This window comes from Rattus norvegicus, chromosome 1 (assembly GCF_036323735.1).
Source record: "Rattus norvegicus strain BN/NHsdMcwi chromosome 1, GRCr8, whole genome shotgun sequence".
Taxonomy (NCBI): domain Eukaryota; kingdom Metazoa; phylum Chordata; class Mammalia; order Rodentia; family Muridae; genus Rattus; species Rattus norvegicus.
Window position 1 is genome coordinate 95494313 of NC_086019.1, and position 27661 is coordinate 95521973.

The 27661-nt window shown below is 52.8% G+C and overlaps 1 protein-coding gene across 3 annotated transcripts; it reads right to left on the bottom strand.

The window, feature by feature from the left end:
- Positions 1 to 65: 65 nt before the first annotated feature.
- Positions 66 to 26418, bottom strand: Gramd1a (GRAM domain containing 1A). 3 transcript variants are annotated; one of them, NM_001399636.1, is made up of 20 exons: positions 26273 to 26404; positions 25320 to 25608; positions 14061 to 14277; positions 13950 to 13970; positions 13222 to 13306; positions 12976 to 13079; positions 12794 to 12889; positions 11621 to 11701; positions 10299 to 10411; positions 9936 to 10086; positions 9295 to 9496; positions 8598 to 8741; positions 6478 to 6596; positions 6252 to 6394; positions 4944 to 5047; positions 4685 to 4858; positions 4517 to 4604; positions 3266 to 3373; positions 3060 to 3180; positions 66 to 533 (listed from the first exon to the last, which is right to left on the bottom strand). In NM_001399636.1, the coding sequence occupies exons 2-20, from the start codon at positions 25577 to 25579 to the stop codon at positions 441 to 443; spliced, it is 2424 nt and encodes an 807-aa protein (NP_001386565.1). In that variant the 5' UTR covers positions 25580 to 25608; positions 26273 to 26404; the 3' UTR covers positions 66 to 440. The 3 variants fall into 3 exon arrangements, 2 of the variants coding, with proteins under 2 accessions (NP_001386565.1, NP_001014182.3); NM_001014160.3 differs by lacking the exons at positions 25320 to 25608; positions 26273 to 26404 and adding an exon at positions 21485 to 21606; XR_005487912.2 differs by lacking the exons at positions 66 to 533; positions 3060 to 3180; positions 3266 to 3373; positions 4517 to 4604; positions 4685 to 4858 and having other exon boundaries at positions 6181 to 6394; positions 26273 to 26418.
- Positions 26419 to 27661: the final 1243 nt, after the last annotated feature.

Here is a 27661-nt window from a genome sequence, read left to right on the forward strand (position 1 = left end):
ATCGTGATGGCAGGGTGAGTGGGAGGCCCCCATCCACTCCCAAGACTCCGACAGGCACAGCCATAGCCATTTCCAACCCTTTATTGGGGTTGCTATTCCCAAATAAATATAATACATTAAACCCAGAGGGTCTCGTGCACCCCAAAAGGTGTCCCCCACAACCCCAGCTGGGCAAAATAAGTTAGTTGGAGGGGGAGCCTGCCAAAGACCAGGCCAGCTCCCTGGCTGAGCAGGCAGTGGCAGCTGGACCGGTACAGGCACACACAGATCTAAAGTGCATCTTGGTTCTATGGTCCCCAGGTCTGTGTGGCTCTTGGCGGGGCCACTGTGAGGGGCAGGCAGGAACCTCCCGGCGGCGTTTACACCGTGCCAGCAGTGGCTGCCAGGGTTCCGTGTGTCCTTCTGTCCGTTCAGGGGAGTGGCTTTTCAATCAGGAGTCCTCAGGGAAAACTGTCATCGGGATGTGGCTGAGTGTCCAGCGGAGGATCTGGGACAGTGATTCCTTGATGTAGCTTCTCCAAGGAGAACTTCATCTGCCGGAAGAGGTGGGGGAGGTAGGATGAGCACAGGCTCTGCGCTACTCTGCATGGTCGTGCTGCCTCACCACTCGGTAACCTCTCAAGGTGGGACTCAGGTAGTCCGGGTTCAAATCCGGACTCTGCCATTACTAACAGTGTAAGGGTAAATCTGTTCACTGCTATGGGCCCATTTCCTTGCCTGACGTACAGGTGATTTATATAATCTCCTGATTAATATCCCAGCTTCATAGAGTTATGTCAGAGATTCGAGGGCTGCTAGAGCTTCATCCATTAGTTAAGTACACCATGGGACCTTGACTAAGGACCTAGCCTCAAACCAAAGGATGCTGCATACCTCCTGCCTAAACACAGAAAGGGGACAAGATGTTACTACTTAAATCTGAATCATCTCCCATAGGCTGGTGTGTCGAATGGTCCCCACCAGATGGCGCTATAGCGGAAGGCTGCTGCACCTTCAGCAAGCAGGGCCTCACTGACTACTTAGGTCACTAGGGGAGGCCTTTGAGAATCAGAGCCCACCCCTAGCTCTATCTACTTCCTGGTCTGCTGTTCTCATGCTCCCAGGACACCCCCAGAATGGTCAGCACATCAGGACCCTAGTAAACATTTTCTCCTTTCCTGGCTTGACTGTGAAATGTCCCCCACTCCTCAGCTGGTCTGGACTTACAGGCTGAAGGACTTACAGGATGAGTCTTGCCAGGAGACCCACGTCACTAAGGATAGGCCTTGTTGATTATAGCCTGGCCTTTCTTCTGGTCTCTGTGCCATCTCTACCTTTGGACAGAGACTTCCCAGGGACCACGAGCCAAAATAAGCCTTCCCTCAGTGGCTGCTAAGTGTTGTTGCCACAGGAGGAAGAAAACCAACCAGTTTACCTACTTTGTGTCTGCCACATACATTGGTCACAGAGAAAGTAATTAATCCACAGGGCTTACTGCTGTAAGGCTGGCTGGAGGACTGGTCACTTCTGGCTAGTGGCAGGATAGCCCTACTATGCTAAGGGCTCTTGCTCTGATTAATGTGCTACACCCCAGCTCCTCCCTGGGGGATTCTAGGCAGGGGCTCTACCATTGAGCCACGCCCCCAGCCCCTCATTGGGGGATTCTAGGCAGGGGCTCTACCACTGAGCCACGCCCCCAGCCCCTCCCTGGGGGATTCTAGGCAGGGGCTCTGCCACTGAGCCACGCCCCCCAGCCCCTCCCTGGGGGATTCTAGGCAGGGGCTCTACCACTGATCCACGCCCCCAGCCCCTCATTGGGGGATTCTAGGCAGGGGATCTACCACTGAGCCACGCCCCCACCCCCCCATTGGGGGATTTTAGGCAGGGGCTCTACCACTGAGTCACACCCCCAGCCCCTCATTGGGGGATTCTAGGAAGGGGCTCTACCACTGAGTCATGCCCCCAGCCCCTCACTGGGGGATTCTAGGCAGGGGCTCTACCACTGAGCCACGCCCCCAGCCCCTCATTGGGGGATTCTAGGCAGGGGGTCTACCACTGAGCCACGCCCCCGTCTCCCCATTGGGGGATTTTAGGCAGGGGCTCTACCACTGAGTCACGCCCCCAGCCCCTCATTGGGGGATTCTAGGAAGGGGCTCTACCACTGAGTCACACCCCCAGCCCCTCACTGGGGGATTCTAGGTAGGGGCTGTACTACTGAGCCAAACCCCCAGGCCCACTAAATGGATTTCCATAAATTCCTTAAGCAGAGTCCAGATGCCCTCAGGGACCAGACAAAGCTGGAGTCTTTCCTTCATTCTCCTCCATATCACAGGCGCCCACCCTAATGCCACACATTTTCCTCTGTCTTCCTCAGCTGCTGGCTGCAGTCCTCTGGGGTCTAAGAGGAGCACCATATGGTGACAGTGTATTTATTCAGCACCTACTATAAGCCTGGGCGAGGCTCACCAACAGCAAGAACATTCAGTGTTTACAGTGCTTGGCCTTACTCCCAGTGTCAGTGCATTCTCAGCTTATGAAGGATGGCCTTACTTTACTGTTTAGAAGATACAGCCAAGGCCCAAATAACAGTCACTTACATAAGGTCAGCAGTCTGACCTTGAGTGTCCCCTGAACTAAACAGGGTGACTTCATCAACCCCCTTTTGGAGATGAGAACCAAATGCCCTTGGGAGACTCACTTTCCTATCAGCCAACCTAAGCCCAAGGCAGGCAGAGAACCAAGCCCAGTACAGCCTGGCTACTCGGCTTTAGGGAAGCATGGGCACGTGACTCCAGCAGCTAATGACAGAGAGAACTATCCTCGGTCCGTTCCCCCAACCAACCTGCTAAGCAGAACAGAAAGAGGGGCTTCTTACTACAGCCAAGTGGCTGGATCCAGCCATGCCTGGAGGATGTTTTTCCAGGGTAGGAGTCTTTTTCCTTCTGTTCCATGGACCTCCCTAGCAAGCTAAGAGCTCAGCACCAGGACTGATTCCTTGTTTTATGATGGAGGACACTGAACCCCTTGGTAGGGAGGCATCTTGACCCAATGACCCTACAGCCCCTGTGGCTACCTCGTACCTCATCCAGGAGCTCCACGGATGCGCGAAGGATCTGCCTCCACTTGTGCACCTCAACGCTGTGGAAATGCTTCTGCAGAGCCAAGATCTCGGCCCACTCCGTGGCTGTCTGGGGGAACTTGCTGTGGACATGAAGAATCTGAGTGAACGGTCCTGGCCACCTCAGTGTGCGCCAGCCCCGCCCGTCTTCAGGCTCTCTCCGCTTACCCCTTGGCCAGTGCCAGGCTGTGCCAGGACTCAAAGGTATGGGCTGTTCTCTCCAGAGACCAGAGACGGTAGAAGAGGAGGGCATTGAGGGCGATGAGAACAATGAGGCTGGGGACAGAGTCCAAAATCAGGCCCCTGGGACCACGATGGATACTCCCTCTAGTCAGGCTTAGAGCTCTGCACCCAACCCCAAGACACTAGCATAACCATACCTTAAAGAGTGCCGTGATTACCCACCCTTTACAGAGGAAAGGGGCTCGGAGAGGGTCACACAGCCCATAAGCAGAAAAGACAGGGTTCACGCTCTGACCTATGTCATGCCTACATGCTTGCTGGCCATACTAAGCCATCTTCCCTGGAAAAGCCAGGGACATTGAACAGGGAGAGAATGCTGCAGGGGGATGAGCTACAATACAGGGGAATGGCAGAGAGAGGATGCCCTACCTCACACAGATCCTGCGGAGGCAGTGAGGGGAAGACAGAGATGTGAGAACTGCCCAGGGCAGGGCTGGTACCCGGCCCTCCTACACTGAGGGTCTCTAGCTCTGAGCCTGAAGATCACGGGGTTCCTCCTGGGTGATCTTGGGACACTGAGGCCTCAAGAGGCTAAGCACATGGTCTGAGTCAGCTCTAAGCTGTGGTGGGGTGGGTGGGGGTCTTACTTGCTTTTCCTTAGTGTCCTGCCCTTCCCGTACACACTGGCCTCCCAAATGCCTGGTGTCCCTGCCCAAGCCCCATGGAGGTCTCAGCTCATCCGTCCTTGGCTATCCCAAATCTGTTATGGCTTCTCATCTTTGGCTGCCACGACCTCCCACACTAGCTCAGCCCCCTCCCTCTGGTCTGAACAACTCTCCCACTTCTCTACCACTCCCATGGAACTCTTGGGTCACTGCTGTGTCTCCAGCCTCATTTGGCTCAGGGTTAGTTGCAGAATAACAATGTACCCACAACCTGACTTCTTCTGAGTGGCTAACTTCACACACTTAGTCTCTTCTTCCAGAAAATTTCCCCTCTTAGCTCCCTTGGGCCCCAGGATAGCTGTTGTCTCAGCAAGAAAGACTTCTTTCTCTAAGACCAATTGAGCAGCACGTGGGAACTCTGCCAGACCTATCTCAAACATCATCTCACGAAATCCTTGCTCAGTGGATTGTGGAACCCACATCCCGACAAGAAGCAGAGGCCCAGAGAGGCCAAGCATGTGAGACACATCACACAGCCAGGCTGCAAACCCATGCCAGTCTCCTTACTCACACAATGCTGATGAGAACCAGGGCACTGGGGATGCCTGCCCCGGGGCCCTGATCCACAGATGGTTCCGAGAAGCGAGAGCTGAGGGAACCTGTAAAATGGCAATTTGGGGTGAGCCAGGAGCACCCCAGCGGACCATCTCCTCCAGCTGCCTATCTCGAGGTGACATACCTGAGGTGTGCATGCTGGTCTGGGTGCAGGGGTCTGGGTCTGGGTGCTGAGGTCCATCTCTGTGCCCCCTCCAGCTCAGGGGTCGCTTCCTCCTCCGCAGGCCTGACAGCAGCCCACGAGCATCTTTCCCCCCTTCCTCCAGGGACACCTTCTCTGCCTTGGCCAGTTCTCGATCTGAGGGACAAGAGTCGGGCCTCTTGGTAAGTCTGCACCCTGCTGAGCCACCGCCGCCCCGCACCACCAGCCTTCAGTCCCCTACCCAGGTGGTGGAAATAATCTTCGATGCCAGTCCACGAGCTCTTCTCAATGAGAGACTTCACAAGGCTCCACGGTTGCTTTCGGTAGCGGATCTCTGAGGATACACTAGGATGGGGACAAGAGAGAGCCTGGGTCAGGTTTGTAGGGGCAATCTACGAACCCCACACCTGATTCAGAGAAGGGTCTCTGTCACCTCAAGCCTAGGCCTTGGCCTCCTCAGCTTCCTCCAGCCACATTTACATTTAAATCACACTTTAGGAGTCTACCCATAACTGTCTTTGGTCTGGGGCCATACTAGGGACTGAAACTCCTACCTGCTGAGCAAGGGTTCTATGGTCGAGCCCTACCATCGGCCCCTCCCCAGTGGATTCTACACCAGTCCCTTTTTAAAAAAATCCTGTAACAGGGGCTCATAAATCTGAATTCACTGCGGCCTTGAACCTGGGATCCCCTCCTCAGTACTAAAGTTATAGGCCTTGCTCTCTAACTACAAAAACCTATCCAGAATCCACCTACTGTCCTTTGTGCCACTCCCAACTGGTCCTAGCCTTTACTTCTACACTTAGAAGAGTGGGAGCACTCCTCTTGGTCTCCCACCCCGCCCCCATTTGCAGTCTGAAGGAGCCTGTGTGTGGAGTTCATTCAGGGTCCTCTGGGCTCAGGCTGATTCCCTGGATGCACCTTACTCCTGCTTCTCTACTCCAGCTACTCCCATGCTCCTGCTTCTCTACTCCAGCTACTCCCATGCTCCTGCTTCTCTACTCCAGCTACTCCCATGCTCCTGCTTCTCTACTCCAGCTACTTCCATGCCCCTGCTTCTCTACTCCAGCTACTCCCATGCTCCTGCTTCTCTACTCCAGCTACTCCCATGCTCCTGCTTCTCTACTACAGTTACCCCCATGCTCCTGCTTCTCTACTCCAGCTACTCCTATGGTCCCACTTCAGGGGCTTGGTACTGGCCATTCTGAATGGAAGCCCCTTTCTGTGGCTATTATGAAATATTTTTAGTACAACCTCCTGCCCTCTCACGGCAGCCTCCTGTATATTTCTCCAGAGCTAGGTGAGGTAGTGAACTGAAGAACATTCTGCAATCATTTAGTTCACTGGAATTTCCCCAGTGAAGTTTAAGGTCCCTTACAGGGGAACTTTTGTCCCTGAGACCTAGAATATCTATGTTCAACGAGTGCTCAGCTGTCCACTGAACAGCCGAGCACATCGACTACTCTATTCACAATGACCTCTTCCAATGCTGGGTGGAGGCAGCCCTGACCACTGAGGTGAGGTAGAGATAGGGCACACTCGGGATCACCGAAGCCGGGCCTTGTTCCGGGCCAGACCCAGGATACAGTATCGGTGGGCAGTGTAGAAGTAGTCCTGGTACGGGATGCCCTGGGTGAGCACCTCAGAGTCCACCACGCACCCGCCCGCCTGTGGGCCACGTCGGAACAGCGTCTGCAGGGGACAGAAGGAGCAGCAGGGAGGTCAGGGCTGCTCCTCGGGGCCAGCCCACCCGTCAGCTGCCTACCCAGGCCCACCTGTGTCTCCACCACAGAGGCGCTCTTGGGGCCTAGCTGGTTGCTAATGGGGATGGTGTAGGTCAGGACTCTGCGCTGGTGGCACTTGCTGTCACTGCTCCAAGGGCTCAAGGTCACATCTGGGAGGGAGGAGGAGAATGAAGAGCACGCTCTCCTTTCTTTGCTCTCAGCTGCAGGAAGCCCTGCCTTTCTGGAGGGTTTCAATTCTCTGGGGACTTGTCCCCAACTGTGCCGCCACTGTGCTGCCCGGCCCACTTTAACTTAGAAGCTAAAACAATTTAGACTACAGCGGTAATGACAGACGGGGAGCTCCTGATGCCTTCTGGGACCACCTCAGCCACAGCCTCTGCTTCCTTTCTGTTCCCAAGCATCAAATGAAGGAACTCCCACCTTTGTGACACCTTTTCCCTGGAGTCCCCTGAACCTTCACACATACCTGGTGCTACACTGAACCAGGTATACCAGGACCTCTCTACACCCTCCCATCGGGTCCCCAGTGCATCATCCTTCAGGCCCCCGGCGGAGTCCCAGGCCTTGGGTTCTCTTCTATCGTACAGCCATTGTCTTGGGGAAGGTGGGGAGGCAGGTCCGTATGTATATGCCCGTGACCATGCCTGTGTGTACTCATGGGTGCGGCTGCACACGTGGGTACATGCATGTGGGAGTGTACGTGTAGAAGGTTTCTCTGCAGGTGTCGTCCACCTTGTTTCCCTGAGATGGAGTCTGTCACTGGCCTGATGCTCACCAACTGGGACAGGTCAGATGGCCAGGCCTAGCCTGCTAGTCATGTGCTCAGAAGCATGGGCCACAATGCCCAGATCTTAAAGAACTTTTAGATCTATTTTATCCTTACTGTTTTTTGTGTTTGTGTGTGTGTCTCTGTGCCATGTGTCCGTGTCTGTTTGTTTGTTTGTGTGTGTGTGTGTGTGTGATGTGTATGGGCGTGTGTGTTGTGTCTATGTGTTTGTGGATTGGGTCTCTGTGTACATTATGTGTGTGTGTATCTTCGTGTGTGTATGTCTGTGTCCCGTGTGTCTGTATGTCTACGTGTGTGTCTGTATCTCTGCCTGTGTGTGTCCGTGTATGTATGTCTATGTCCCATGTGTCTGTGTGTGTCTATGTGTGTGTCTGCATGTGCTTTATCTGTGTGTATCTCTGTCTGTGTGTGTCTGTGTATTTCTGTGTCTGTGTGTCTGTGTGTTGTGTGTGTCTGAGTGTCTGTGTGTGTGCCTTTGTTTCTGTGTCATGTGTGTTTTTGTGTCTGTGTGTCTGTGTGTTGTGTGTCTGTGTGTTGTGTCTGTGTCATGTGTGTGTCTCTCTGTGTGTAAGTGTATGTCTCTGTCATACATGCGTCTGTGTGTGGGTATGGCCATGTGAGTTCAGTGCCTGTGGAAGCTTAAGGTGTTGGATCCTCCTGGAGCTAGAGTCACAGGCGGCTGTGCTTAGACCCATGTGGCGCTAGGAACAGAACTTGGGTCCTCTGCAGGGCAGTACATGCACGGAACCTCTGAGCCATCTCTCTAGCCCCTTTAAAACATTTTACTACATTTATTTATTTATGGGGGTGGGCACGTGTACCAGGCACACGTGTACCGGGCACACGTGTGTCAGAGGAAACGTGTGGTTCTTTCCTTCTACCACGTGGGTCTTGGGTAAACGCCGTTACTCAGTGGACCTTGGTCCAGTACCAGCATTTTATGTGGGTTCTGGTTCTCAAACTGGGGTCCTCGTGCTTGCACAGAATGCACTTTAGGGAGTGAACCAACTGCTTAGGCCATTCTAGTCTCCTGAGGACTGTGTCTGCTCTACCCAGGAGTAATATCTGCTTAAAACCAAGCCTCGGACACTCTACGGCTGCCCCGTACTCCAGGAGTCTGAGAGAGCGGGCACTGGCGGGCGTTGGTTCACCTTAGTACAGCTACTGCTAGCGGCCCTTTCCAGGTAGCAACTCCCTCCCCTCTCACTCTAACACGAGCACTACAAAGTGCACACAGTGTGCAGAAGAATCAGGCATGGAGAGGTTGAAAACCCTCTCCATGGCCACTGCTGGCCAGAGGTAGCATGAAGCCTGCTCCCGCCAGTGCCAGACCCAGGGTCCTCTGCTGCCTTTGCCCCCTGACCTGTGAACTTGCGCTGCTGCAGGAAGCCTTGCAGGAATGGAGAGTCCGAGAAGAGCATCTGCTGTAGACGTTCAGCACCCACGTGGAAGACGGAGTTGATGAGGAGCCGGCCGGAGAGGTCAGGCAGCAATGCAGCCAGGTCACCTGGGAGACAAAAGTGTCCTCACTATGTGCACAGTCTCTGGGTTCCTTTGGGTCAACTGCTCCTCCTCACTCCCAGGCCTCCAGGGTGGAGGGGCAAACCCATCTTCCTGAACGAGAGACACTGAGAACCTGAAACACCACTCAATTTTCCCTATAACATAGGGTTGGCTGAAGGTAGGCACGCACCCCAGCCCAGCCAATAAAAGACACTGCAGCGGTGCCCAGACCCCTACAGTCAACTGGGATCATTCGTCATGTCAGACCCATCAGAGCCACGGCTGGGATTTCTGCAGCCGTCACATTGTTTGGAAGCCAGACCTAGGGCTCTGTCTCTGGGCTCACAAGAATAAAGTCGACCTGAAAGCTGGTACAGGGAAAACGAACATAATCAATTTTATAGCCTGCCTTTCCTGGCCACATAACCATTAGTGCAGGGTTCCAGGAATGCTGTTTGACCGACACCCCCGGCATCTGCCCTGTGTACCAATGCCTCCACTCTCACGAGTTCTAATGGGTATAACCAAAGCGAACGAATGGGGGCCGCCCGCCTCACCTTCTTCCCCAGTGGATGAGGAGGAGTTACTCGTGTCTGTCAACAGTTCCTCTCTGGACAGCAGATCCAGGGGACCCAGGTTGGACGTGGGCCCATCTGGCGGGGCCGGCTCAGCACTCAGAGGTTCTGCTACTGGGGTCACTGTCTGGCTGGAGGAGGCATCCAGCTGACTGTCCGTCTGATCTTCTTTGTCCTCCTCGGCCTGCAGAGAAGAGCTCCATCCAGCCTTCCACACCTCAACCCCGGCCCAAGGGTTCCCACAGTCCCACTCTGGCCACAAGAGTCCGATAGACTAAAGTGTAGGTTGTGGCCAGAATGATCAACCCTCGAGACAAGATGTCTGTCCCTGGGGGCCCTTGGCTAGTCTGACAGAGGCTTCAGGACCACCCAGTGATGGGGACTTACTCGAATGCTTGCTGCTCATCGGTCTCCTATCCATCTACCTTGATCCCCTCTGTCTCCTCCTTCCCCCCATCCTCATATATTTGCCCAATTCACCTCTATGTTCCTCGCCTGTCTTCCTCTCTCCATCCATGAGCACCTCATCCCTCTGCCAAGCCCCTCCTCGTCCACTGATCTTCTGCCCTCCCTCCTCCATTCCCAATCTTCCCATCTCTCCCCACAAGCACCCACTTGCTTACCCCATGGTCTGCATCACTGCTGGCTCGAGAGAGGTTTGGAGTGACCCGGCCACACCTTGAACCCACGGGGCTTGGCTCCTGGCTGCGGTCGGCTGCCCCTGAGGGGCTAATGTCGCTGAGTGCAATCACATCTCCCACCTCTTTGGGACTCCTGCAAGGGAAAGGAGAAGTGGGGGGCTGGCTGGACCCTCCAGCTTCCATATGCTACACTCACTGTGCTTCCCCCGCCTCCCCCGGGCTGTGCACAGTAACCTCATATCTGTCAGCAACTCCTTTCTGGACAGCAGATCCAAGGGACCCAGGAGGGTCTCTCAGAAATTCCTGTCATCCCTTTGAGCCAGCCATCTTCTACCTCCAACTCACCCGAGTCCATTCAGTTGCAAGGGGCAGACATAGTCTTCGTCTTCACTGGTGAGGCCCAGCTCCGAGCCATAACACTGATGGACCAGGTGCCAAAGCTCTCGAGGACTCAGTGTCTAGGCATAAGGGATAGGAGGTTGACCTCTTGTTTCTACTGCTTGGTCCCAGCAGTTCCTCTAGATTCCACAAGAGGGCAGCATGGCTATCCACTCCAGGCTCTACCCATCGCCACTTAACACATTGTCACTAGCCTGCCTCTTTCTGCAGAGCCCTGGGCCCTACAACCCATACCCCTTAAGTCCATAGTGCTCTGGCTAGGGAAGATTCCCATTTTTACTGAGGAGGATCCGGAAAGTCCATAAGGAGAAGTCATGTGTTCAAGGTCACGCAAATGACCCGTGGGGATTCAAAGCCAGTCGGATTCCAGAGGAGCCCAAGCTCCAGCCTCCTATGCCGTCTGGTCTCCATCCTCTTCTATCTATCCTCAGCAGCCCTGGCGTCCCACTGCCCACTGATTGGCTGGCCCCCAGAGACAATGAAATAATAACAGCCAATCATAGCAGCCAGGGCAGCGGCCGCTGCTGGCATTGCTCTAAGCGTTGTGTAAGTCCTACCTCAAAGTAGATACTAGTGCCACACTATCAGACTTCAAGACAAGATGTGCCCAGTCGCCCATCCAAGGTCACCCCGCTGGGAGGTGACAGTACTGAGATAGAGCCCCAGCTATGCCTAATCCACTCAAAATGAGATACAGCACATCACTGAGCCCAGCCCACATCCAGTCCTGGGAGCTCTGAAGTAGAGATGGTCCCCTTGGCCACACACAACTGCCTGGTGGTGGGGATGGAACCGAAGGGCCTTCCTCTGGCCTTGTCCTTTCTGGGGATGCCGCCCCATCCGGCTCCCGAGAGGAGGGAGGTCTCTGGTCATTTTACTTATGAGGATGGCCAGTTTGGAGCTCTCCTGGGGGATGAGCGTCCCGAGAGGGCCAGGCTCACAGCCGAGCAGGGATGGGAAAGTGTCTCAGGGGTGTCAGCGGTGTTGACGGATAGGTGTAATGACCGTATGCCCCTTCCTCCCTGCTGAGTATTACCTCACATGGAGCCTTCCCTTGGCACTGGGGACCAGCCTGTACTAATCCCTTCCTCCTTCATCAGAGACTCTGCTTCAACGCTAGGCACAGGAACTCTTGGCTTATTCCTGGCAAGACCTTTGGGGAAGCCACAGATGCAAAAGGGCCTGGTGCCCACAGAGAAGAGCTGGGAGCTTCCTATGAGTTCCAGGTCCTGCCCAGTTAACTCTGTCCTCCTGAGCACCATTCATACCTTCTCGAGCAGCGCGTTCTGCCAGAGACGGAAGATGAGGAGGAAGCAACGGTCTCGGGCCCCGAAGGAAGTGAAGAAATGCTGCAAAGAGAGGGGCGTGAGGATACAGAGACAAGATGGGGCAGGAACACCCAGTGGTCACCATCATGGGGAGGAGCTTTCCCCATGCTTAAGGCAGAAGCAATGCTCAGTGCCTTTCCTAGTCCTCTTTGCTGTCAGGGATGGCTAGCTCTTCCAGCTCTGGGCTGACAAAACAGCCGGGTCATTGCCTAATCCTTCCTGTTTCCTGTTAGGACCCCAGAGTGACACAGCTCTCTCTCAACCAAGCAGATATGGGGCTATAATTGAGGACAAATGCCAGGTGTGGCTCTTGCTGACCCAGTACTAGGGCAGTGGTGCCAAGATTTGGAATTTGAGGTCAATCTGAGCTACACAGGCAGACCCTGTCTCAAAAACAAACACAAAGTCTAGGGGCTACAGAGTTCGCCCAATTGTTAAGACTGCCCGCTGTTCTTACAGAGGACCCAGCTTGGGTTCCACAACACCCCGTCCAGGGAGCTTTCAACCATCTCTAACGCCAGTTCTAGGAGATCTGATGCCCTCTTTTGGCCTTCATGGGTACTACAGGTATGTGATACACATAAACAAGATAAAAGTCATACATGTAAAATAAAAGGAAATAAATATTTAAAACAAACAAGCAAGCCTTGAATCCCAGGACTCAGGAGGCAAGGGCAGGCAGATCTCTGTGAGTTCAAAGCCACCCTGAACGACATGGTGGGTTCCAGGACAGAAAGAGCGGTGCAAGACACCCTGTCACCAAACAAAGAGCAAACAAAACAAGATCTAGGGAGATGGCTCTATGGTGGGGTGTTTTTCTGGAAGACATATAGCCCTCAGTTCCTATCCCAGTTTTGAGATCTGAACTGGTGGGTTCACAGGAAATTTTAGGATCATTGCCAGACATTTATGTGAGGGGCCACTGCATAGGAGAATACTGTAGGGGTCCCAGCCAAAATGAGTGGAGCTGGACCACCGTGAGGGGCAAGACAATAAACAGGCCAAGTTCAACACAAATGGGGCTCTGCTCTGATGGGAGTGCCTAGGTAAGTTGGAGGGGGTCTCTGCTGTGATCCTGGTGTGGCCCCCCCACATCGGTCCACCACCACTCACCTTCTCACTCTCGGTACAGATCTGAATGGCATTGGGGATGAGCTTAGCCGTCTTCTCCTTCTTCAGACAGGTCACTTCCTTCAACTGGATGGAAATCTTAAAGACAGCACAGGGCAGTGAGAACGAGCTGGGAGCCCTGCCGGCCCCGAGGCCCCTCTGCATCCACCTGCAGCTCGACTCACCGTGGTCTCCCAGCGGAAGATGTTGCTGTAGAAACAGATCCAGTTCTCAGAGAGGTAGAGGCGGCCCTGGAGGAGGATCTCCCGCTGCAGGGCGCAGGAGTAATCTGAGAGTAGAGGAGGGAGAGACAGGCAAGACACATGAGTCACGTGCTCTGGCCTGCAGCTCACCGGCCAGCAGAGAGGCAGGGTGGAGGACTGAGGCTCCTGTCCAGGTCAGAAACGGAGGCTGGAGGCATGGAGACTCACCCACAATGAGGCGTTCTGCTTCTGGAAGTTTGCTAAAGAGTTTCCGGAAGTCCTCGTTACGTTGTTTGTATGTGGGACACAGCATCTGTGGAGAGGTTTGGGGCATGGGAACCTGAGTGCAGATTCCAAGCTCCTATTTGTGCCCCCAAAGCTTCTGATCCCTCTCAGTCTTCTTGGTCCCTGGGGTCTCTTTGCTCACACCATACATGTCACCATAAGAACACCTGCCATTTGCTGACTTTGAAAAAAATTACTTATGTGTATGAGTGTTTTTCTTATATGTATATGGGTGCACGGTGAGAGTGCCCAGTGCAGGTGGAGGCCAGAACAGGGCATCTGGTCTCCTAGAACTGGAGATACACGCAGTTGTGAATGGCCATATGGGTACTGGGAATCAAACCTGAGTCCTTTGTGGAAGCAGCCAGAACTCTTAACTGCTGAGCTATCTCTCTGTTTACTGACTTCATGTAAGAGCTAGGCCCTGTACAAGACACCACCGCCATCATCACTAAATCTCACCCACTCTTCCAGTTGGCCTCAAAAGATTAGGCTAATGTTTCTCAAGGGGGAAGAGGAAGGCCAAAGAGACCATAAATAGCAGCGTCCTGTGTGTGGTTCTTTACCTGTTGCCCACTCCTTACCTGCTCTCTCTGGTCTGGAGCTCCCAGAAGGCAGACAGCCCCCCACCCCATACCTTTACCAAGCCCCACGTGCAGATAGATACTTACACTGTACCAGCTCTGCATCTTCTGCAAGAGAAAGAAATGAGTCAGGAGGAGCCCTTGTGCTGTTCTCTGCCCTTGCCACCCTCTCCTGGCCTCACCTGCACTCGCACCCACCTTACTGTTGCGGATGAAGTTCCGGCTGCCCAGACTCTGGGTGCTGAGTGTCCCGGACACTCCGCTCTTCTCAGAGGAACTGTCAGACCCCTTCTCCACCATGGTGCCTGGCTCTGGCTCAGGAGCCGAAGGCGGCCGGCTTGGGGGCAAGAGCTGAAGCCGCTTCCGAAGAGACGGGGAGCTGCTCGGTGAGCTCCGGCCAGAGTGGGGTGTGGTGCTAGGGTGGGAGAGGAAGACGAGAGGGTGGGGGAACAGGTTAGGGAGCAGGGATAAACCTGATTTTTAAAGGTGCATCATCTGCCCACCCATTCATCTATCCAACTAAGTACCTGCCCATTCAAGCATCCACTAACCTAGCCATCCACCTGCCTATCAGTTTATCCATCCATCCATCCATCCATCCATCCATCCATCCATCCATCCACCCACCCACTAACCTAGCCATCCACCTGCCTATCAGTCCATCCATCCATCCATCCATCCATCCATTCATCCATCCATCCACCACCTATATACCCATCTACCAGTCCATCCATCCTCCCATCGGTCCATCCAACTATCTATCTGGTTATCCATCTGTCAACCTAGCCAACCACCTGCCTATCAGTTCATCTATCCATCCGTCTGTCTGTCCATCCGCCTATCCATTCATCCTTCTATCCACCACCCCGCCTCCCCATTCACCTCCTTCCTGTGTCCCTAACCCTAGAGCAGGCCTGAACATCCTTGCACCTCTACTGCTTCATTATAGCCCAGGAACGATGACCCCACATAAATCATCATTATGTGGGATTATGTGGGATTAAAGAAGTCAAACCGTGAAGTCTCTCTAACACAGTCAGGCACACAGTGAGCCCTCGATGACACTTGCTATTTTATGACCACGTGTGTGGGGGCAGAGGACAACTTCTAGAAGTCAGTTCTTCCCTTCCATCAGGGGACTGAACTCAGGTCACCAGGATGGTATGGCAAGTGCTTTTTACCCATGCCCAACACCTGATTTTTCTAAACATAATCTTACCAATTTATTCATAAAGCAAGCCTTTATGGGCCTGTGATGCTCAGAATGTAAACCTAAGTACCCCTCTTTTTAAAGTGTTATTTATGTACTCTACAGGCGTGTAGTGCCTGTGTAGACCAAAAGAGGACGCCATAGCTCCTGGAGCGGGAGTTGTAGGTGGTTGTGGGTCTTCTTATGGGTGCAGGGAACTGAACTCAGGTTCTCTCCAAGAGCAGTATGGGCTCTTAACCAGCAGGAGCCATGTCTCCAGCTCCAAAGCACCATTCTTTTTTTTTTTTAAAGAGATTTATTTATTTTATTTATTTTATTTATTTATTTATTTATTTATTTATTTATTTATTTATTTATTTATTTATTTTTGTACACTGTTGCTCTCTTAACACATACCAGAAAGGGACATTGAATCCCACTACAGATGGTTGTGAACCACCATGTGGTTGCTGGGAATTGAACTCAGGACCTCTGGAAGAGCAGTCAGTGCTCTTAACCGCTGAGCCACCTCTCCAGCCCCCAAAGCACCGTTCTTAATGTCCTTCCTTTCCTCATCTCTAATCTGTCTGCCACTCCCACCAACACCACCTCTAAAACCGACTTCCATTTTCCTTTCACTACTGCATCTGCTCATCCCAGACTCCATTCCTTCCCACACAGAAGGCGCACAGATTTACTTCTCCTTCTCTATTGCTGTCTCAGCCTCAGTCTCTCCTCACTTGCAGCCCAGGAGGCTGGTGACCGGCCACCTGAGTCAGCTCAGGGTTCTCTAAGCCCTACCTTGGCTGTCTCTCTCTCCAAGTGAAAATCAAGTCTGATTTCGATGTGACCAGGTCTCATTATTTCCCTGGCCTCATGTTCCTCCTCTGTCCAGATCATTCCGGCCCCCTCTTGTTCCTTAAGCTCCCCAGGGTCACACGCTGCATCTGTGGTTCCCTCCATCTGAAAGTCTACCCACGGCCCAGCATAATGGACTCCACCTCATTCATCCTCAGCCCTCCTCCTCCAAGGTCTCTCAGCCTCAAAGAGGTCCTTCCTTCCTTCCTTCCTTCCTTCCTTCCTTCCTTCCTTCCTTCCTTCCTTCCTTCCTTCCTTCCCTCCTTCCCTCTTGACTCACCCACACTATCTACGCTCACCCCGTTCGTTTGTTTATACAGTTTCTTTATTGCTTGCCTTAAACTGTGAACTGGAGGAAGTCTTGGTCGCTGTCTGTATCCTTAGCCCACAGAGACAGGGCACACAATACTTAACAAACACTGTGGGACTGAATGAACAGCCCTGATCTGGCTGCGACCAGCACTAACAGAAACCTGAAGTACGGCTCGGTTCTGTGAAGTTAACATCCTGCCAGAGGCCGACATTAAGCAAACAGAACATTCTGGTAACTGTGCAAACACCAACTGCAATAAAGGCGGTGGGGCTGAGTGGCGGGGACTTTAAAGGGACATCGTTGGTGACTTCTTATCGGGAGTCTGTCAAGCACTCTGAGGGATTGATTTTTATTGCTGCTCAAAAACACTGTGTGCTTGGTCCCAGGACTGTCTGGCTTTACAGTGGAAACTGAGACTACAAGCGTGAGTGAGGCACAGTGGTTCCTGGGAAGGATTCTAACTCCAGGGACACAGATCTAACTGGAGTACAAGTGATATCTCTTCTTTCAGGAACCTTTTCAGGGATTGGTCCTCTCTACCATGCGGATCCCAGGCACACAACATGGGTGGTTGGCCTTACTGAAGCACCTTTACCCACTAGGCCATCCCCTCTGTTCCCTCAGGAAATTCCATCAAGTATGTCTCTCCTGTACAATCTTTAGTTCATGCGGGTCTCCCTGTCCACACTGCCTTTGCTCTTCTTTGCCCTGCAAATTTTTTTTTCTTTTTTGCTGAGCTGGGAATTGAACCTAGAGCCTGGTATATGCTTAGTGGACATTCTACCACAGAGCCATACTCCCAGACCCTCACTGGGGGACTGTAGCCAGGTGCTTTACCATTGAGTCACACTCCCAGCCCCTCACTGGGGGATTCTAGGCACCTGTTCTACCATTGAGCCACACCCCAGACCCCCTTTTACTTTTTATTTTGAGGCAGGGTCTCTCAATAAACTGTACAGATTGGCTTTGAACTCACTCAGCAGTCTAGACTGGGACTGAAGTTTTGGTTGTCCTGCCTCAGCCTTCTGAATAGCAGCTGTCACAACAGGCCTGTGCTGTCATCCTTGGTTGGTGCTGCTTTTGGAATCCCACCCAAGAAGTCACTAAAGAGTCACCTACAGGCCGCATGACCATGCCTGGGCCTTGCAAATATTAGACAACACTACAACACTTCAAGACTCTAGTGCACCCCTCTGCCTTGTGCAGGTTCCCATACCCTACTGGGGCAGCAGTCACCCGAACAGTGACTTCTCTGTGACGACAGCTCTATAGACTTCTGGGGACACACCTGAGAGCTGTCTTAGTTCCTCCTCTGCCACAGCCCTGCTCTGATAGAGCGCGAGAGAGGCATTTACATGATTCTTATAAATTCATTTTATAAATTATGTGACAAATGAAAGGACATGAACAGTGGCCTGGGCCACTATGGTTCCCCCTGGGCCAACCTGGTGCCATGGTCACCATGATCTAGAGTCTGCACTCAATCTGTCCCAATTTACAGCCCGAGAAAGCCTATTCCTACACTAAGCAGGCCAGAGACTTCCTGGTTACCAGGCTTTCCCACCTTCCTTACTCCAGGAAAGCCCCTGACCCTTCCCCGGCCCTCATCGTGGCTCCTGCCTTCCTTCTTCCCTCTGACCACATGGCCTTCCCACACTGGATATAGGTGGAACTGCCCCCAATCCCCGCCATGCTCGACAGACATTCCCCATGCACTATTTGAAATTCAACAGCCCTCTGCCTATCTCCCTCACGTTCTCTGTCCTCAGAGCGTCTGTCAGTCCCACGCTGTCTCCTGCTCCCCACCTTGTTCTTCTTCTCCTAGCAGGTGCCCATGAGTAGGCACCACCAGAGCCTGAGCCAAGTGACCAGGTTTGCTCGCTCCTTCCCAGGGCCTGGACTCAAGCACACTTGGACACAAAGGACTTAAAGGTTTGCAGTCCCAGAGCCACGGGGTGGCATCTATGGCTTCCCTAGCCTCACTTTCACCTGGTTTTCTTACCTCTCCAGGCTACTCGGAGAAGAAAGCATGTGTAGGACAAAGGGATGAAGAAGCGACGTTGTGACAGTTCCCCCCTTTGCACAGCTGCAGAAATAAAAGTGACAGCTTTGCCACCAGTCTTCCTGGAACTGTCCAAGAAGCTACGCTGACCCTGGAGGGGCCTCAGCTGGTGCCCCAGGCCTTCCTATCGCCGTTTGAACACACACGGAACACAGTAGGGATACTGTAAGCAGTGCGTCCCCACTACCTGGCTGCACCAATCAGGGAGACAGATCATAATGGCCTCTGACAGTTGCCTTTGCTGTAAAGCTCAGCACAGCCCTCCAGAACACTACCACCAATAGTACCAGGACCTGTTTGAAACACAGATTCCAGCCAGAGGTGGTGAGGCACTCCTGTTAACGCAGTATCCCAGGGATGGGGCAGGAGGATCGCAGAGTTTGAAACCAGCATAGGCTGCATACCAACATCCTCCAGAGTTGGGGATGTGTACCTAAAGGGCCTTGAACCCAATGGTGAGGGTCTGGGGGCGTGGCTCGTCAGTAGACTGTCTCGGATATTGCCATTGAGGAGCTGGGCATGTGAGTCAAAAGAATCTACCGATCAGAAGCTGGAGGATGGGACTTGCATGCAAAGTCCTGGATTCCATCACCAGGACTGTCACAAAACAAAAGAGAAACAAAAACAAATGTAAATCCTCACCCCCACTCACATCAAAAACCCCAACTTAAAATCTGATGCACACTGAATTCTGACAGGATAATTAGGAGCAGAGAGGGTTTCTTAAGTGGGCCAGAGTGACTGCAAAGGGCTTAGCTGGGCAAGGCTCACTGAGGCCAAGGGCTGGGGACAAAGAACAGAGCTGGCGAAGTGTTGGGGAGGCCGTGCTGGACTCTCTCAGGACATCAAGTTCAGGGTCAGGAAGGAGGCTGGCAGGTCTGAGAATGGTAAGCCACCAGCCGAACTGAGGACACATGGGCTCCAAACACGGGCCTGAAGACCCCAAGTCACTGCGCATGTTTCTAGAGAGAAGATGACCATGGATGTCCCTGTGGTCTTTTCTCACCTCTGGGCTAAAACTTCAGCTAATTCTGAAGCCCCGGGTCCACTTGAGGGCAGGCTGGAGGCACAGACAAGCCAAGCTCATCCCCCTTGCTCTCAGATGAGACAAAGAGGAAGTTCTCAAGGGCCCTGGGGTAGCAGCAGAGCCTTAGGGTGGCCCAAGCCGGCCAGCCAGTCAGCCAGTCCTGGCAGAGTGAAGGGAGGGGTCAGAGTGGCGAGAGGAGGACCGTTACAGGGCGGAGACTAGGAAGAGAATAGTGTTTTCACTGTGCAGATGCACTGGCTTCCTGGGCCTCAGAATCTGCCTCAGCCCAGTGGGGCAGGAACACACACAGGTGTGTGGGCAAAGGAAACGGCTGGAGCCGCAGAGGGTCACAGGCAAACTTGCCTGCAGGTGAATGAAGTCTCTCTCATCTGTTTGCCTTTCAGAAGTATCAGAAGCATAAACAACCATAGTGTTGTAAGTATGTGAAATTCATACACAAATGCCAGTAAAGTTTTACACACACACACACACACACACACACACACACACACACACACGAGACACATGTCACAAATATGCTAAAGTCACACAGAATCCCAGAATCAATCCCAAATTCAGAGAAACACAGTAAGCCCAACATAAATTAGCTTCACATATACAACCACGGGAAAGTTTTTTCCAGAAACACTAAAGGCCAAAACAACAGCAAAACCCACAACAAAAATTTTCAGACATCACCCAGTCACGGGACCCAGTGACCCAGACATTCATCCCTATGGGAAGGTAAGTCTTCCTATCAGCCTATACATCCTGACTGTCCCTGAAACGGTAGGGTATTCACCGGGCAGAGAAAACAAAGCAAAGGCCAGTACTCAAGGGGTCGAGGAATGGAATTATCAGCTGTCATGGTGACAGAGAACCCTGGCATTCCCATAGACAAGGGGGGCTTGGGAATGCTGTACCAGATATTGAAGTGAGGATGGGGCAGGCTTTACAAAGCAGTTAAGGTTACACCCAACATCCCAGGAGGGAGGGTCCTCAGCTGAGAAAGCCACAAGGGGTCTCTCTGTCTCTTTCAACAGACAAAGCCACAAAGGATCTGGGAGACATATACAATCTCCCACACACCCAAGGCATGTAACAATACTACATTTGGATACACTGGAACTTTCCCACAGATAGAACCAGAGGTGAATGAGCCACCCACAGGGCCCAGCGGCGCAACAATGTCACAGGCAGCCACATGCAATTTCTACTTGTTCTCTGAACCAAGATTTTCAAATGTGGATGACAGGCACAAGACATCCGAGCCCCAACCACATGCACCATCCTAAAATCACAGTGAGAGCCACCACCGTGGTAACTCAGACATAATTGTAAGTTACAGGCACAGCCAGCCCAGAGACTGAAGCGGAAGGCTGTATGTACACTTGGAGCCCTGAAACCTGCCACAAGACACTCCAAAGTCACAACGAGGCACGAGCTCCAGAATGCAGGATCTTCACACGGTGCCGCTAAAATAATGAGACATGCCGCACACACAACCACAGTGGGTCCAAGAGTTCCACAATCTGGTTGGTAGCCATCACACAGAAGATGACAGATAACACATAGAAAGGCACACAACATTGCCCCCAAAGGATCCCAGCTGTTACACACACACACACACACACACACACACACACACACACACACACACACAACACAATTACAAACGGAAACCCGCAGGCACAGGGACTAGGCACTGGAGTGTGTGTGTGTGCCGCGCGCGCTTGGGAGGGGGTGTTTCAAGTCAGAAAACACACGACCCCCACCCCACCAAGATCTCAGGCTTAAAGAAGCTTCTTTTCCCCAGCCCCCCGCGACAGACGGGGACCACTGGCGGGAGGAGCTGCAGGGCCTGCACAGTATTGCGGGGGGTGGGGCTGCTCGCGGTCCTTTCATCTGGGTGCCGGGTCAGGGCTCCTCGAGGGGGACTATTCCGGCCTAGGGGAGCTCCCTGCTGCCTGTACGCGTCCCAGGCCCGCAGTGATGCCCCAAGCTCGGGTCTCGCCACCGGTCTGCAATCCCCCATGCACTAGAGACACGTGTACCCCCTCCTGGTCCCGATCCTTGTCGCTCCTACATGTCGCTCGGGAACCCCACTCCGGCCCCCTGCCCCGGCCCGATCAAACCGCCATCCCCGTTCCCCACCCCGAGGCCTGGTGCTTACTCGAACATGGATGCGGCGCCCCGGCTGCAGGGCAAGACCCGGCCGGCTGCGATGAGATGGGCCTCCCGGGCCTCGCCTGCCTCGGCCGCCGCCTCCACCGGACCCTGCCACCCGCACAAAAGGCCGGAGCCGCCGGAGGCCGCCTCGGCGTCAGCGACACCCCCTTCCTGCTCCCGCCCCGCGCGTCACGGCGCCGCCCCCGCCGGGAGGGGGACTGGACGCGAGCGCCGGCCTAGGCCTAGATGGCTGGGGAAGGTCCGGCTGGGAGACTTGGCCTGACCGAGGGACAGAAGAAAATTTTTATTTAAAATGAGCAGCCTGGGCGGGGCGTGATACCGCACGCCTCATATGCCAGAGGCTGAGGCAGGAGGATTGCTGTGAGTCCGAGTTGAGCTTGGGCTACATAATGAAGTCCAGGCCAGAGTGGAATGCAGAGCGTCTTCAAAACAAACAAGCAAACAAATGAGACAAAACACCCTGGGCTTCTCCCCTAGGACCCAGGAGACTCCCTGATTAGTGGGGTGGAGGTGGGTGTCAGGCTGATGCTGGAAAGAACTGGCTTGGGGCGGAAGTCTGGGGGTGTGGGGGGGAAACCGCAGCTGGAGGGTGGAAAGTCTCTTCCCGCCCTCCCCACCCAGGCTCTGAGCCTTAGTTCCTGCCTTAGAAGGGTCCACTTTTCTGCGTGTGTGGAGACTTCCCCAGTCTAATTGTGCAGACTGAGTCAGACTCCAGCCCACCCGTTTCCTAGCTGTGCTGTGTGAGCTTAGGCAAGTCCCTCAGGCCTGGGGAGCCCCCTGCTCCGAGGCGAGGGGTTTCCCTAGAATAGCACAGGGGCAGGGCTCATCAGCGCTTTTGATACTGGGAAGCCTGCCGAGCCTCAAGACGGGAAATGACCATACATTGCAGTGTAGGACGAGTTCTTGTGCCAGCCAGCCCTGCACCCACCTCTGCAAGCCATGCGTGGTTGTCTCCTTTGCAGGAGAACACAATGTGAACCACTATCTTTGGGACCCAGCCCAGTGTACCCAATCCCACCTTGTTTGGTTTCCATTCCTACCCCACAATGTTACCACTTACAGCCGGAGTGTCTGTGAATCGCCAAGTCCGACCAGAGACCTCTTGACTTCTAGCCCTACCCTGGCTCCACCTCATTCCTTGTAACGAAGTGTGTTCACCTTGGTGTCCAGAGCCCTCCTGATGAGACCCCTTTCACCTGTCTGACTTCTTGGCCTCCAGGCACCAGCTTACCCACTTTGCTCACCCCACCTGCCTCCGGCCTCACTGCTTTCCCTTCTGCTGGAGGAAGCTTGCACTTCTTGCACGGCTGTGTCCATCTTTCTGTATCCGTTTCTCTTTTTATACTTCCGTAGCTTGTTTATTCTTAGAAAGACATTTTACTTTGGTGGTGAGGGTGTGTGTGTGGAGGGAGGTCCAGGATTTCATTATGTAGCCCGGGCTGGTCTCAAACCTCAGTAGATAGCTGAGGCAGGGCTCGAACTTATGAACTTCCTGCCTCAGCTTCCTAAATGCTGGGATTGTGGGATTGCAGGCAGGAACCACCAACCCCAGAAATTTTTATATTTTTAAGTAGAGAATATTCATTTCAAATAGAAAAAATGTATAAAGAACATCCGGGTCTCAATCATCATATGCAGTTAAGTATGCATAAAAAGTCTCACTTATTTCTTTAACGGTTCTAAATTGTATCTAAGAACAATGGAAAGTCATTAACGTGTTTACGAGGGAGGCCATTGTGCTCAAATTTGCATATCAAAAAGATCACTCAGGACTTCTTTGAGTGGGTAGTCATTTTAGTTGGATTTTTTTGTTTTTTTTTTTTTGTTTTGTTTTGTTTTTTTTAGATGAATTGAACTGTTAAACTGACATGGTATGACAGGCCTTAGAAGTGCTTGGGAGGCAGAGGCAGAGGCAGGAAGATCGATGTGAATTTTAGTCCTGCTTGGTCTACATAGAGTTTGGACTTGCCAAGGTAATGCAGGAAGGAAGGAGGGAGAGGAGAGGAGGGGAAGGACTGACTAGCTGTTAAGTCCCACGTGGTGGCACACCCTTGTCATTCCAGGACTCTGGAGGCTGAAGCTGGAGGACCAAGAGTTTGAGGTCAGCCTAGAGAATAAAGTAAGTGCCTGTCTCAGAAACAAACTGGGCTGAAGAGCTGGCTCAGTGGTTAAGAACACGTTCTGCTTCTGCAAGGGACCTGAGTTAGGTTCCCAGGATACATTAACTCCTCTCCAGGGCATCCAGTGCCCTCTTCTTGCCTCTGTAGGCACCCGCATGCACATGCACAGATACACATGAAGACACATTTTAGAAACACACCTTTAAAAACAGATACACTATAACATTTACCATCAAAGGCCCAAGTGCCTACCTCTCTTTTCTCTGCCTGGGCAGGCAGGGTACCTACTGCCCTGAAGTCAGTGTGGATCCCTCCTATGTGATTTTGTTACAACGCCCCCAGCATCAACAAGCCAGCCTCTTATTCCGTATCTTTGAAAGATATACAACTAGTCCCCATCTTATCCTTCTGCAATTTGCCTCTCCCTCCCACTTGATCATCCTAGTTTCTGAGACTTTTTTGGTGCGGGCAGCACTCTGCCTCCTGAACATTTGGTCTTAATCAGCCTCCATAGTTGGGGAGAAACCCCAGTACACACATACACACACAGTTCTTTCTACTTAAGGTCAGTCTGTCCTGTTCTTTCCTTTGCTGATGCTCTGCCCTTGAGCCTCTTGGTTTCAGTCTCTCTGGGCTAGGAGTAGTTTTTCTTTGGAGAAGTTTTGTTTGAATGCTTCACACCCACCTGTGAGCCACAGCAGGAAATAGCTCTTGTGGTGGCTGATGGCACACACAGAAATATGTCTTGCCACTGGAGATGCAGGAAACCACACTTGTCCTCGCTTAGCCTTGTCCTTGTCCTTGGTATTATTTTCAATGTTTAAAATTAATTTTTAAAAAGATGTTTTTGAATAGTGAGTGTGGGGGGGGAGGGGAGGGAGAATGACTATGTATATGATGGAACCCACAAGACGGTATATCTGGTGCCCTGGAGCTGGAATTACAAGTGACTTCCAGCTGCCTGATGTGGGTGCTGGGAACCTCACTCTGGTTCTCTGCAAGAGGAGTACTTGTTTGGAAACCAAATCCTGTTTACAGTCTGCCACCTTTGCTCTAGCCCTCATCCACAGTCTATGCTATGGGTCTTCTTGCTGGCAGCATGCAGTTGGACCCACAGTCACTGGTCCTGAAGCACACTCTGGACCTTTATTTGTGGCTTGTGCTGGTTAATTTTGCTGACTTCATTGGACTGAGGCATCTAAAGTCTCACGGGGCACAGCCTTGAGTGTGTCTGGGAGTGCATTTCCAGAGCTGGGGGAAGAATAGCCTTGGATGTGTGTAGCATACTCCTGAGCTGGGGTCCCAGACTAAATACGAGAGGGTGATAAAAAGAAAAAGCATAAGCTGGTGTTCCCATTTCTCTGCTTCATGATCCTCAGAGATGTGAGCATGCAGCTGCCTCCTCCTGCTGCCAGAGCCACAGGACTCTCCTAGCACTGCACCTTCCTTACCGCGATGATGATGATACCCTTAAACCATGAGCCCAAACAAATCCTTCTGTAATACGTTCTTGACAGGTATTTGGTTACATGGAAAAGAAACAGAACTAATATACGTTATCTATTCCATGGTCTCAAATCAGGCCTGTATATGCTCAGGCTAGACTCTAATTGAGCTTCAGCATTATCAACCAAAAGGAGCCCACACTTGAGCTGAGACAATACAAAAGACACCTCCCATCCCATTCCCAAGTCTGACCTGTCCTGAGATAGACACTCGGGGTCCGGGGTCTTCAGACTCTGAAATCGTGGTGTATTTGGGGTGCCTGGAGGTGATTCCCCATCACTGGATGGAGTTATGTGAATGGCAGGCACCCCCAAGAGCCTCCAGGATTTAGGAGAGAGGTCCTGGACATTGTCATCCTGTGTCTGTTGCTCAGTTGGAGACCCAGATGAGTCCTGGTTAGCACCCTGAGCCCCCTGGGGAGCCCAGGGCAGCAGAGGAAGCAGGTCAGCCATGAGGAGGAATTTGGACAGCAGTGTGGCCCCTAAGGGAGAGAAAGGAGTCGTAAATCAGAGAGTCCTGTGCAAGTACAATTTGGGATGGGTGGCTTGGCAGAGGTCTGAGTGAGATTCCCACCTCTTGCTGACATAGTACCCCCGTGACTGTAAACTTCCATTTTTCTCTGGTCATACTAAAGGCCCTATAGAGAGAGAATGTTCCAGAATAAACAGCCAGTGCTGAGCGTCCAGCCCCACAGAGCCCAGTTCAGAGCTCACAGACAGCTTGGTAAACAGTCTTCCCTGAGCATTCACTGTGGCTGTACTCTAAGGCCCAGACACTATGCTCCCTGTACACACAAGGGCCAGAAAAAGAACCAGGCCTCACCGAGTTTCCAACATAGCTGGACAAGCTGGGTCAGAGAAAGGCAGACTTAGGACTTCCCTTCCTTGTTTTTCTCAATGCCTCAACCAAAACAAACAAAGGGAAGGTGCCTTGCACAGCTGGGAGGAAGCGGACCCCTACTGCTACCTACGCTCGGGTCTGGCAATGCCAGCCCAGAGCCTGTCTCCTCACAGGAGAAGGCAGCAAAGGCTTCTGCAACCCAGCTCACTGGGGACAAGGGAAGGGCAGCTTTAAAGAAGACCCTGATTCTCAGGCCCAGGCCGAGCTTGGGCCTTACCAGCACTCTGGAGACCCAGGACCCCTACCTTGTGAATTCTTCCTTCTGTCTCACAGGGTTCAGACTTCTAGTGTAAGAGAAAGCCTGGCCCTTCCTTTATTCCCTGAGTTGGGCTGGGCCGGAGACTCATGACCTTCAGGCCGGAACAGCTAGTCTGAGTGGAGTCCTGTTACCTTGGGGCCAGCTGTTCCTGGAAGAAAGTATAGAGTGGGGGAGGGGGAGGTGTTCCTACTACCGAGGGCACCTAGGGAAGGCTTCCTTCTCTCCCCTTCCTCCTTCACTCTGCTCGTTCAGGCCTCTGACTGGCTGTTGCTTGTGTTGGCCTGTAGTGTAGCTTTGGCCCTGTGCTTCCCAGAACTTGGTCTCCAAGTTCAGAGACCATCCGGACGGTCAGATCCCTCCCCTCCTCTTCTCGCTCTCGTGCACACCTCCATCCCACATCAGCATTCCACACAGAGTAAGTGAGGTGGCTTTTTCCCTCTTGCCCACATTTATGGGTGCCCTTGTGAATGGCTCTACGGCGTGGAGATTTGCGTGAGAATCGCCCGCATAGGTTGTGGTCCTGGAACACTTGTTTGCCAGCTGGTGGCGCTGTTCTCATGAGGTTGTGGAAATTTCAGGAGGAGGAGGAGCTTGCTGGAGGAAGTACGTCACTGGGGCGGGCTTTGTGAGTTTCTAGCTTCTTGTCACTCCCCCGCCCCACCTCTCCGTTCCTTTCTCTGTTCTTCCTGTGTGTGTATGGGAATGTGACCAGCCAGCTTCCTGCTTCTGCCACCGTGTCTTGCCTTGCCTATTGCCAGACCTTTCCCACCATGATGAATTCTGTTCCCTCTGAAACCATATGCCAGATAAACCCTTTCCTAAGCTGCTTTTGCTTGTATTTTAGCGCAGCAACCGAAAAGTGACAAAGCAGTGCCCCCTACAGGCAAACCTTGGGAATGCTGGGTTGCCCCCTAGTAGTGGTCTTCGGGAATCTCTGGCAGCTTTGAGAAGTGAAACTTACCCAAGGGAAGGAAGTAGGTTGCCTGGGGGGGCACCCGTGAGCATATCTTGTTTCTGACCCCTTTCTGTGTCTCTTTCACCCTGCTTCCTGTACTCCGTTGGAGGGAGAACCTTCCCCCTACCACACTCTCCCACCAGCATGGTTTTCTATCCAAACACACAGGGGCCAAGTGGCCATAGCTTCGATCCTCTGAGATCCTGTTCTTTAAGTGTTTCTATCAGGTCACAGCAGCCAGAAAAGGAATATTAGGCCGCCTTAAGCCACACCCCATCCCACTCTGCCCTCTTCTAGAAGCCAACAGGACCTTCTGTTTGGAACATACCACTAGGTTCTTCCTGCAGTAATTTTCCCATGTCGCTGTATGCAGCCAAACAACGTTGGCTTCAAGTTGTTCTTGCTCTTGAGTGTTATAAA

What these genes read in the sequence shown, in the direction of transcription:
- Gramd1a (NM_001399636.1), bottom strand. Translation starts at nt 25,579, where the DNA reads ATGGCTGACCTGCTTCCTCTGCTGCCCTGGGCTCCCCAGGGGGCTCAG. An exon ending in GCAGCAGCGCAAGTTCACAG is followed by an intron (nt 6,597 to 8,597) that starts GTCAGGGGGCAA and finishes CCTCCCTCCCAG; the next exon opens with ATGTGACCTTGAGCCCTTGG. An exon ending in CTGGTTCTCATCAGCATTGT is followed by an intron (nt 3,374 to 4,516) that starts GTGAGTAAGGAG and finishes CTCTGTCCCCAG; the next exon opens with CCTCATTGTTCTCATCGCCC.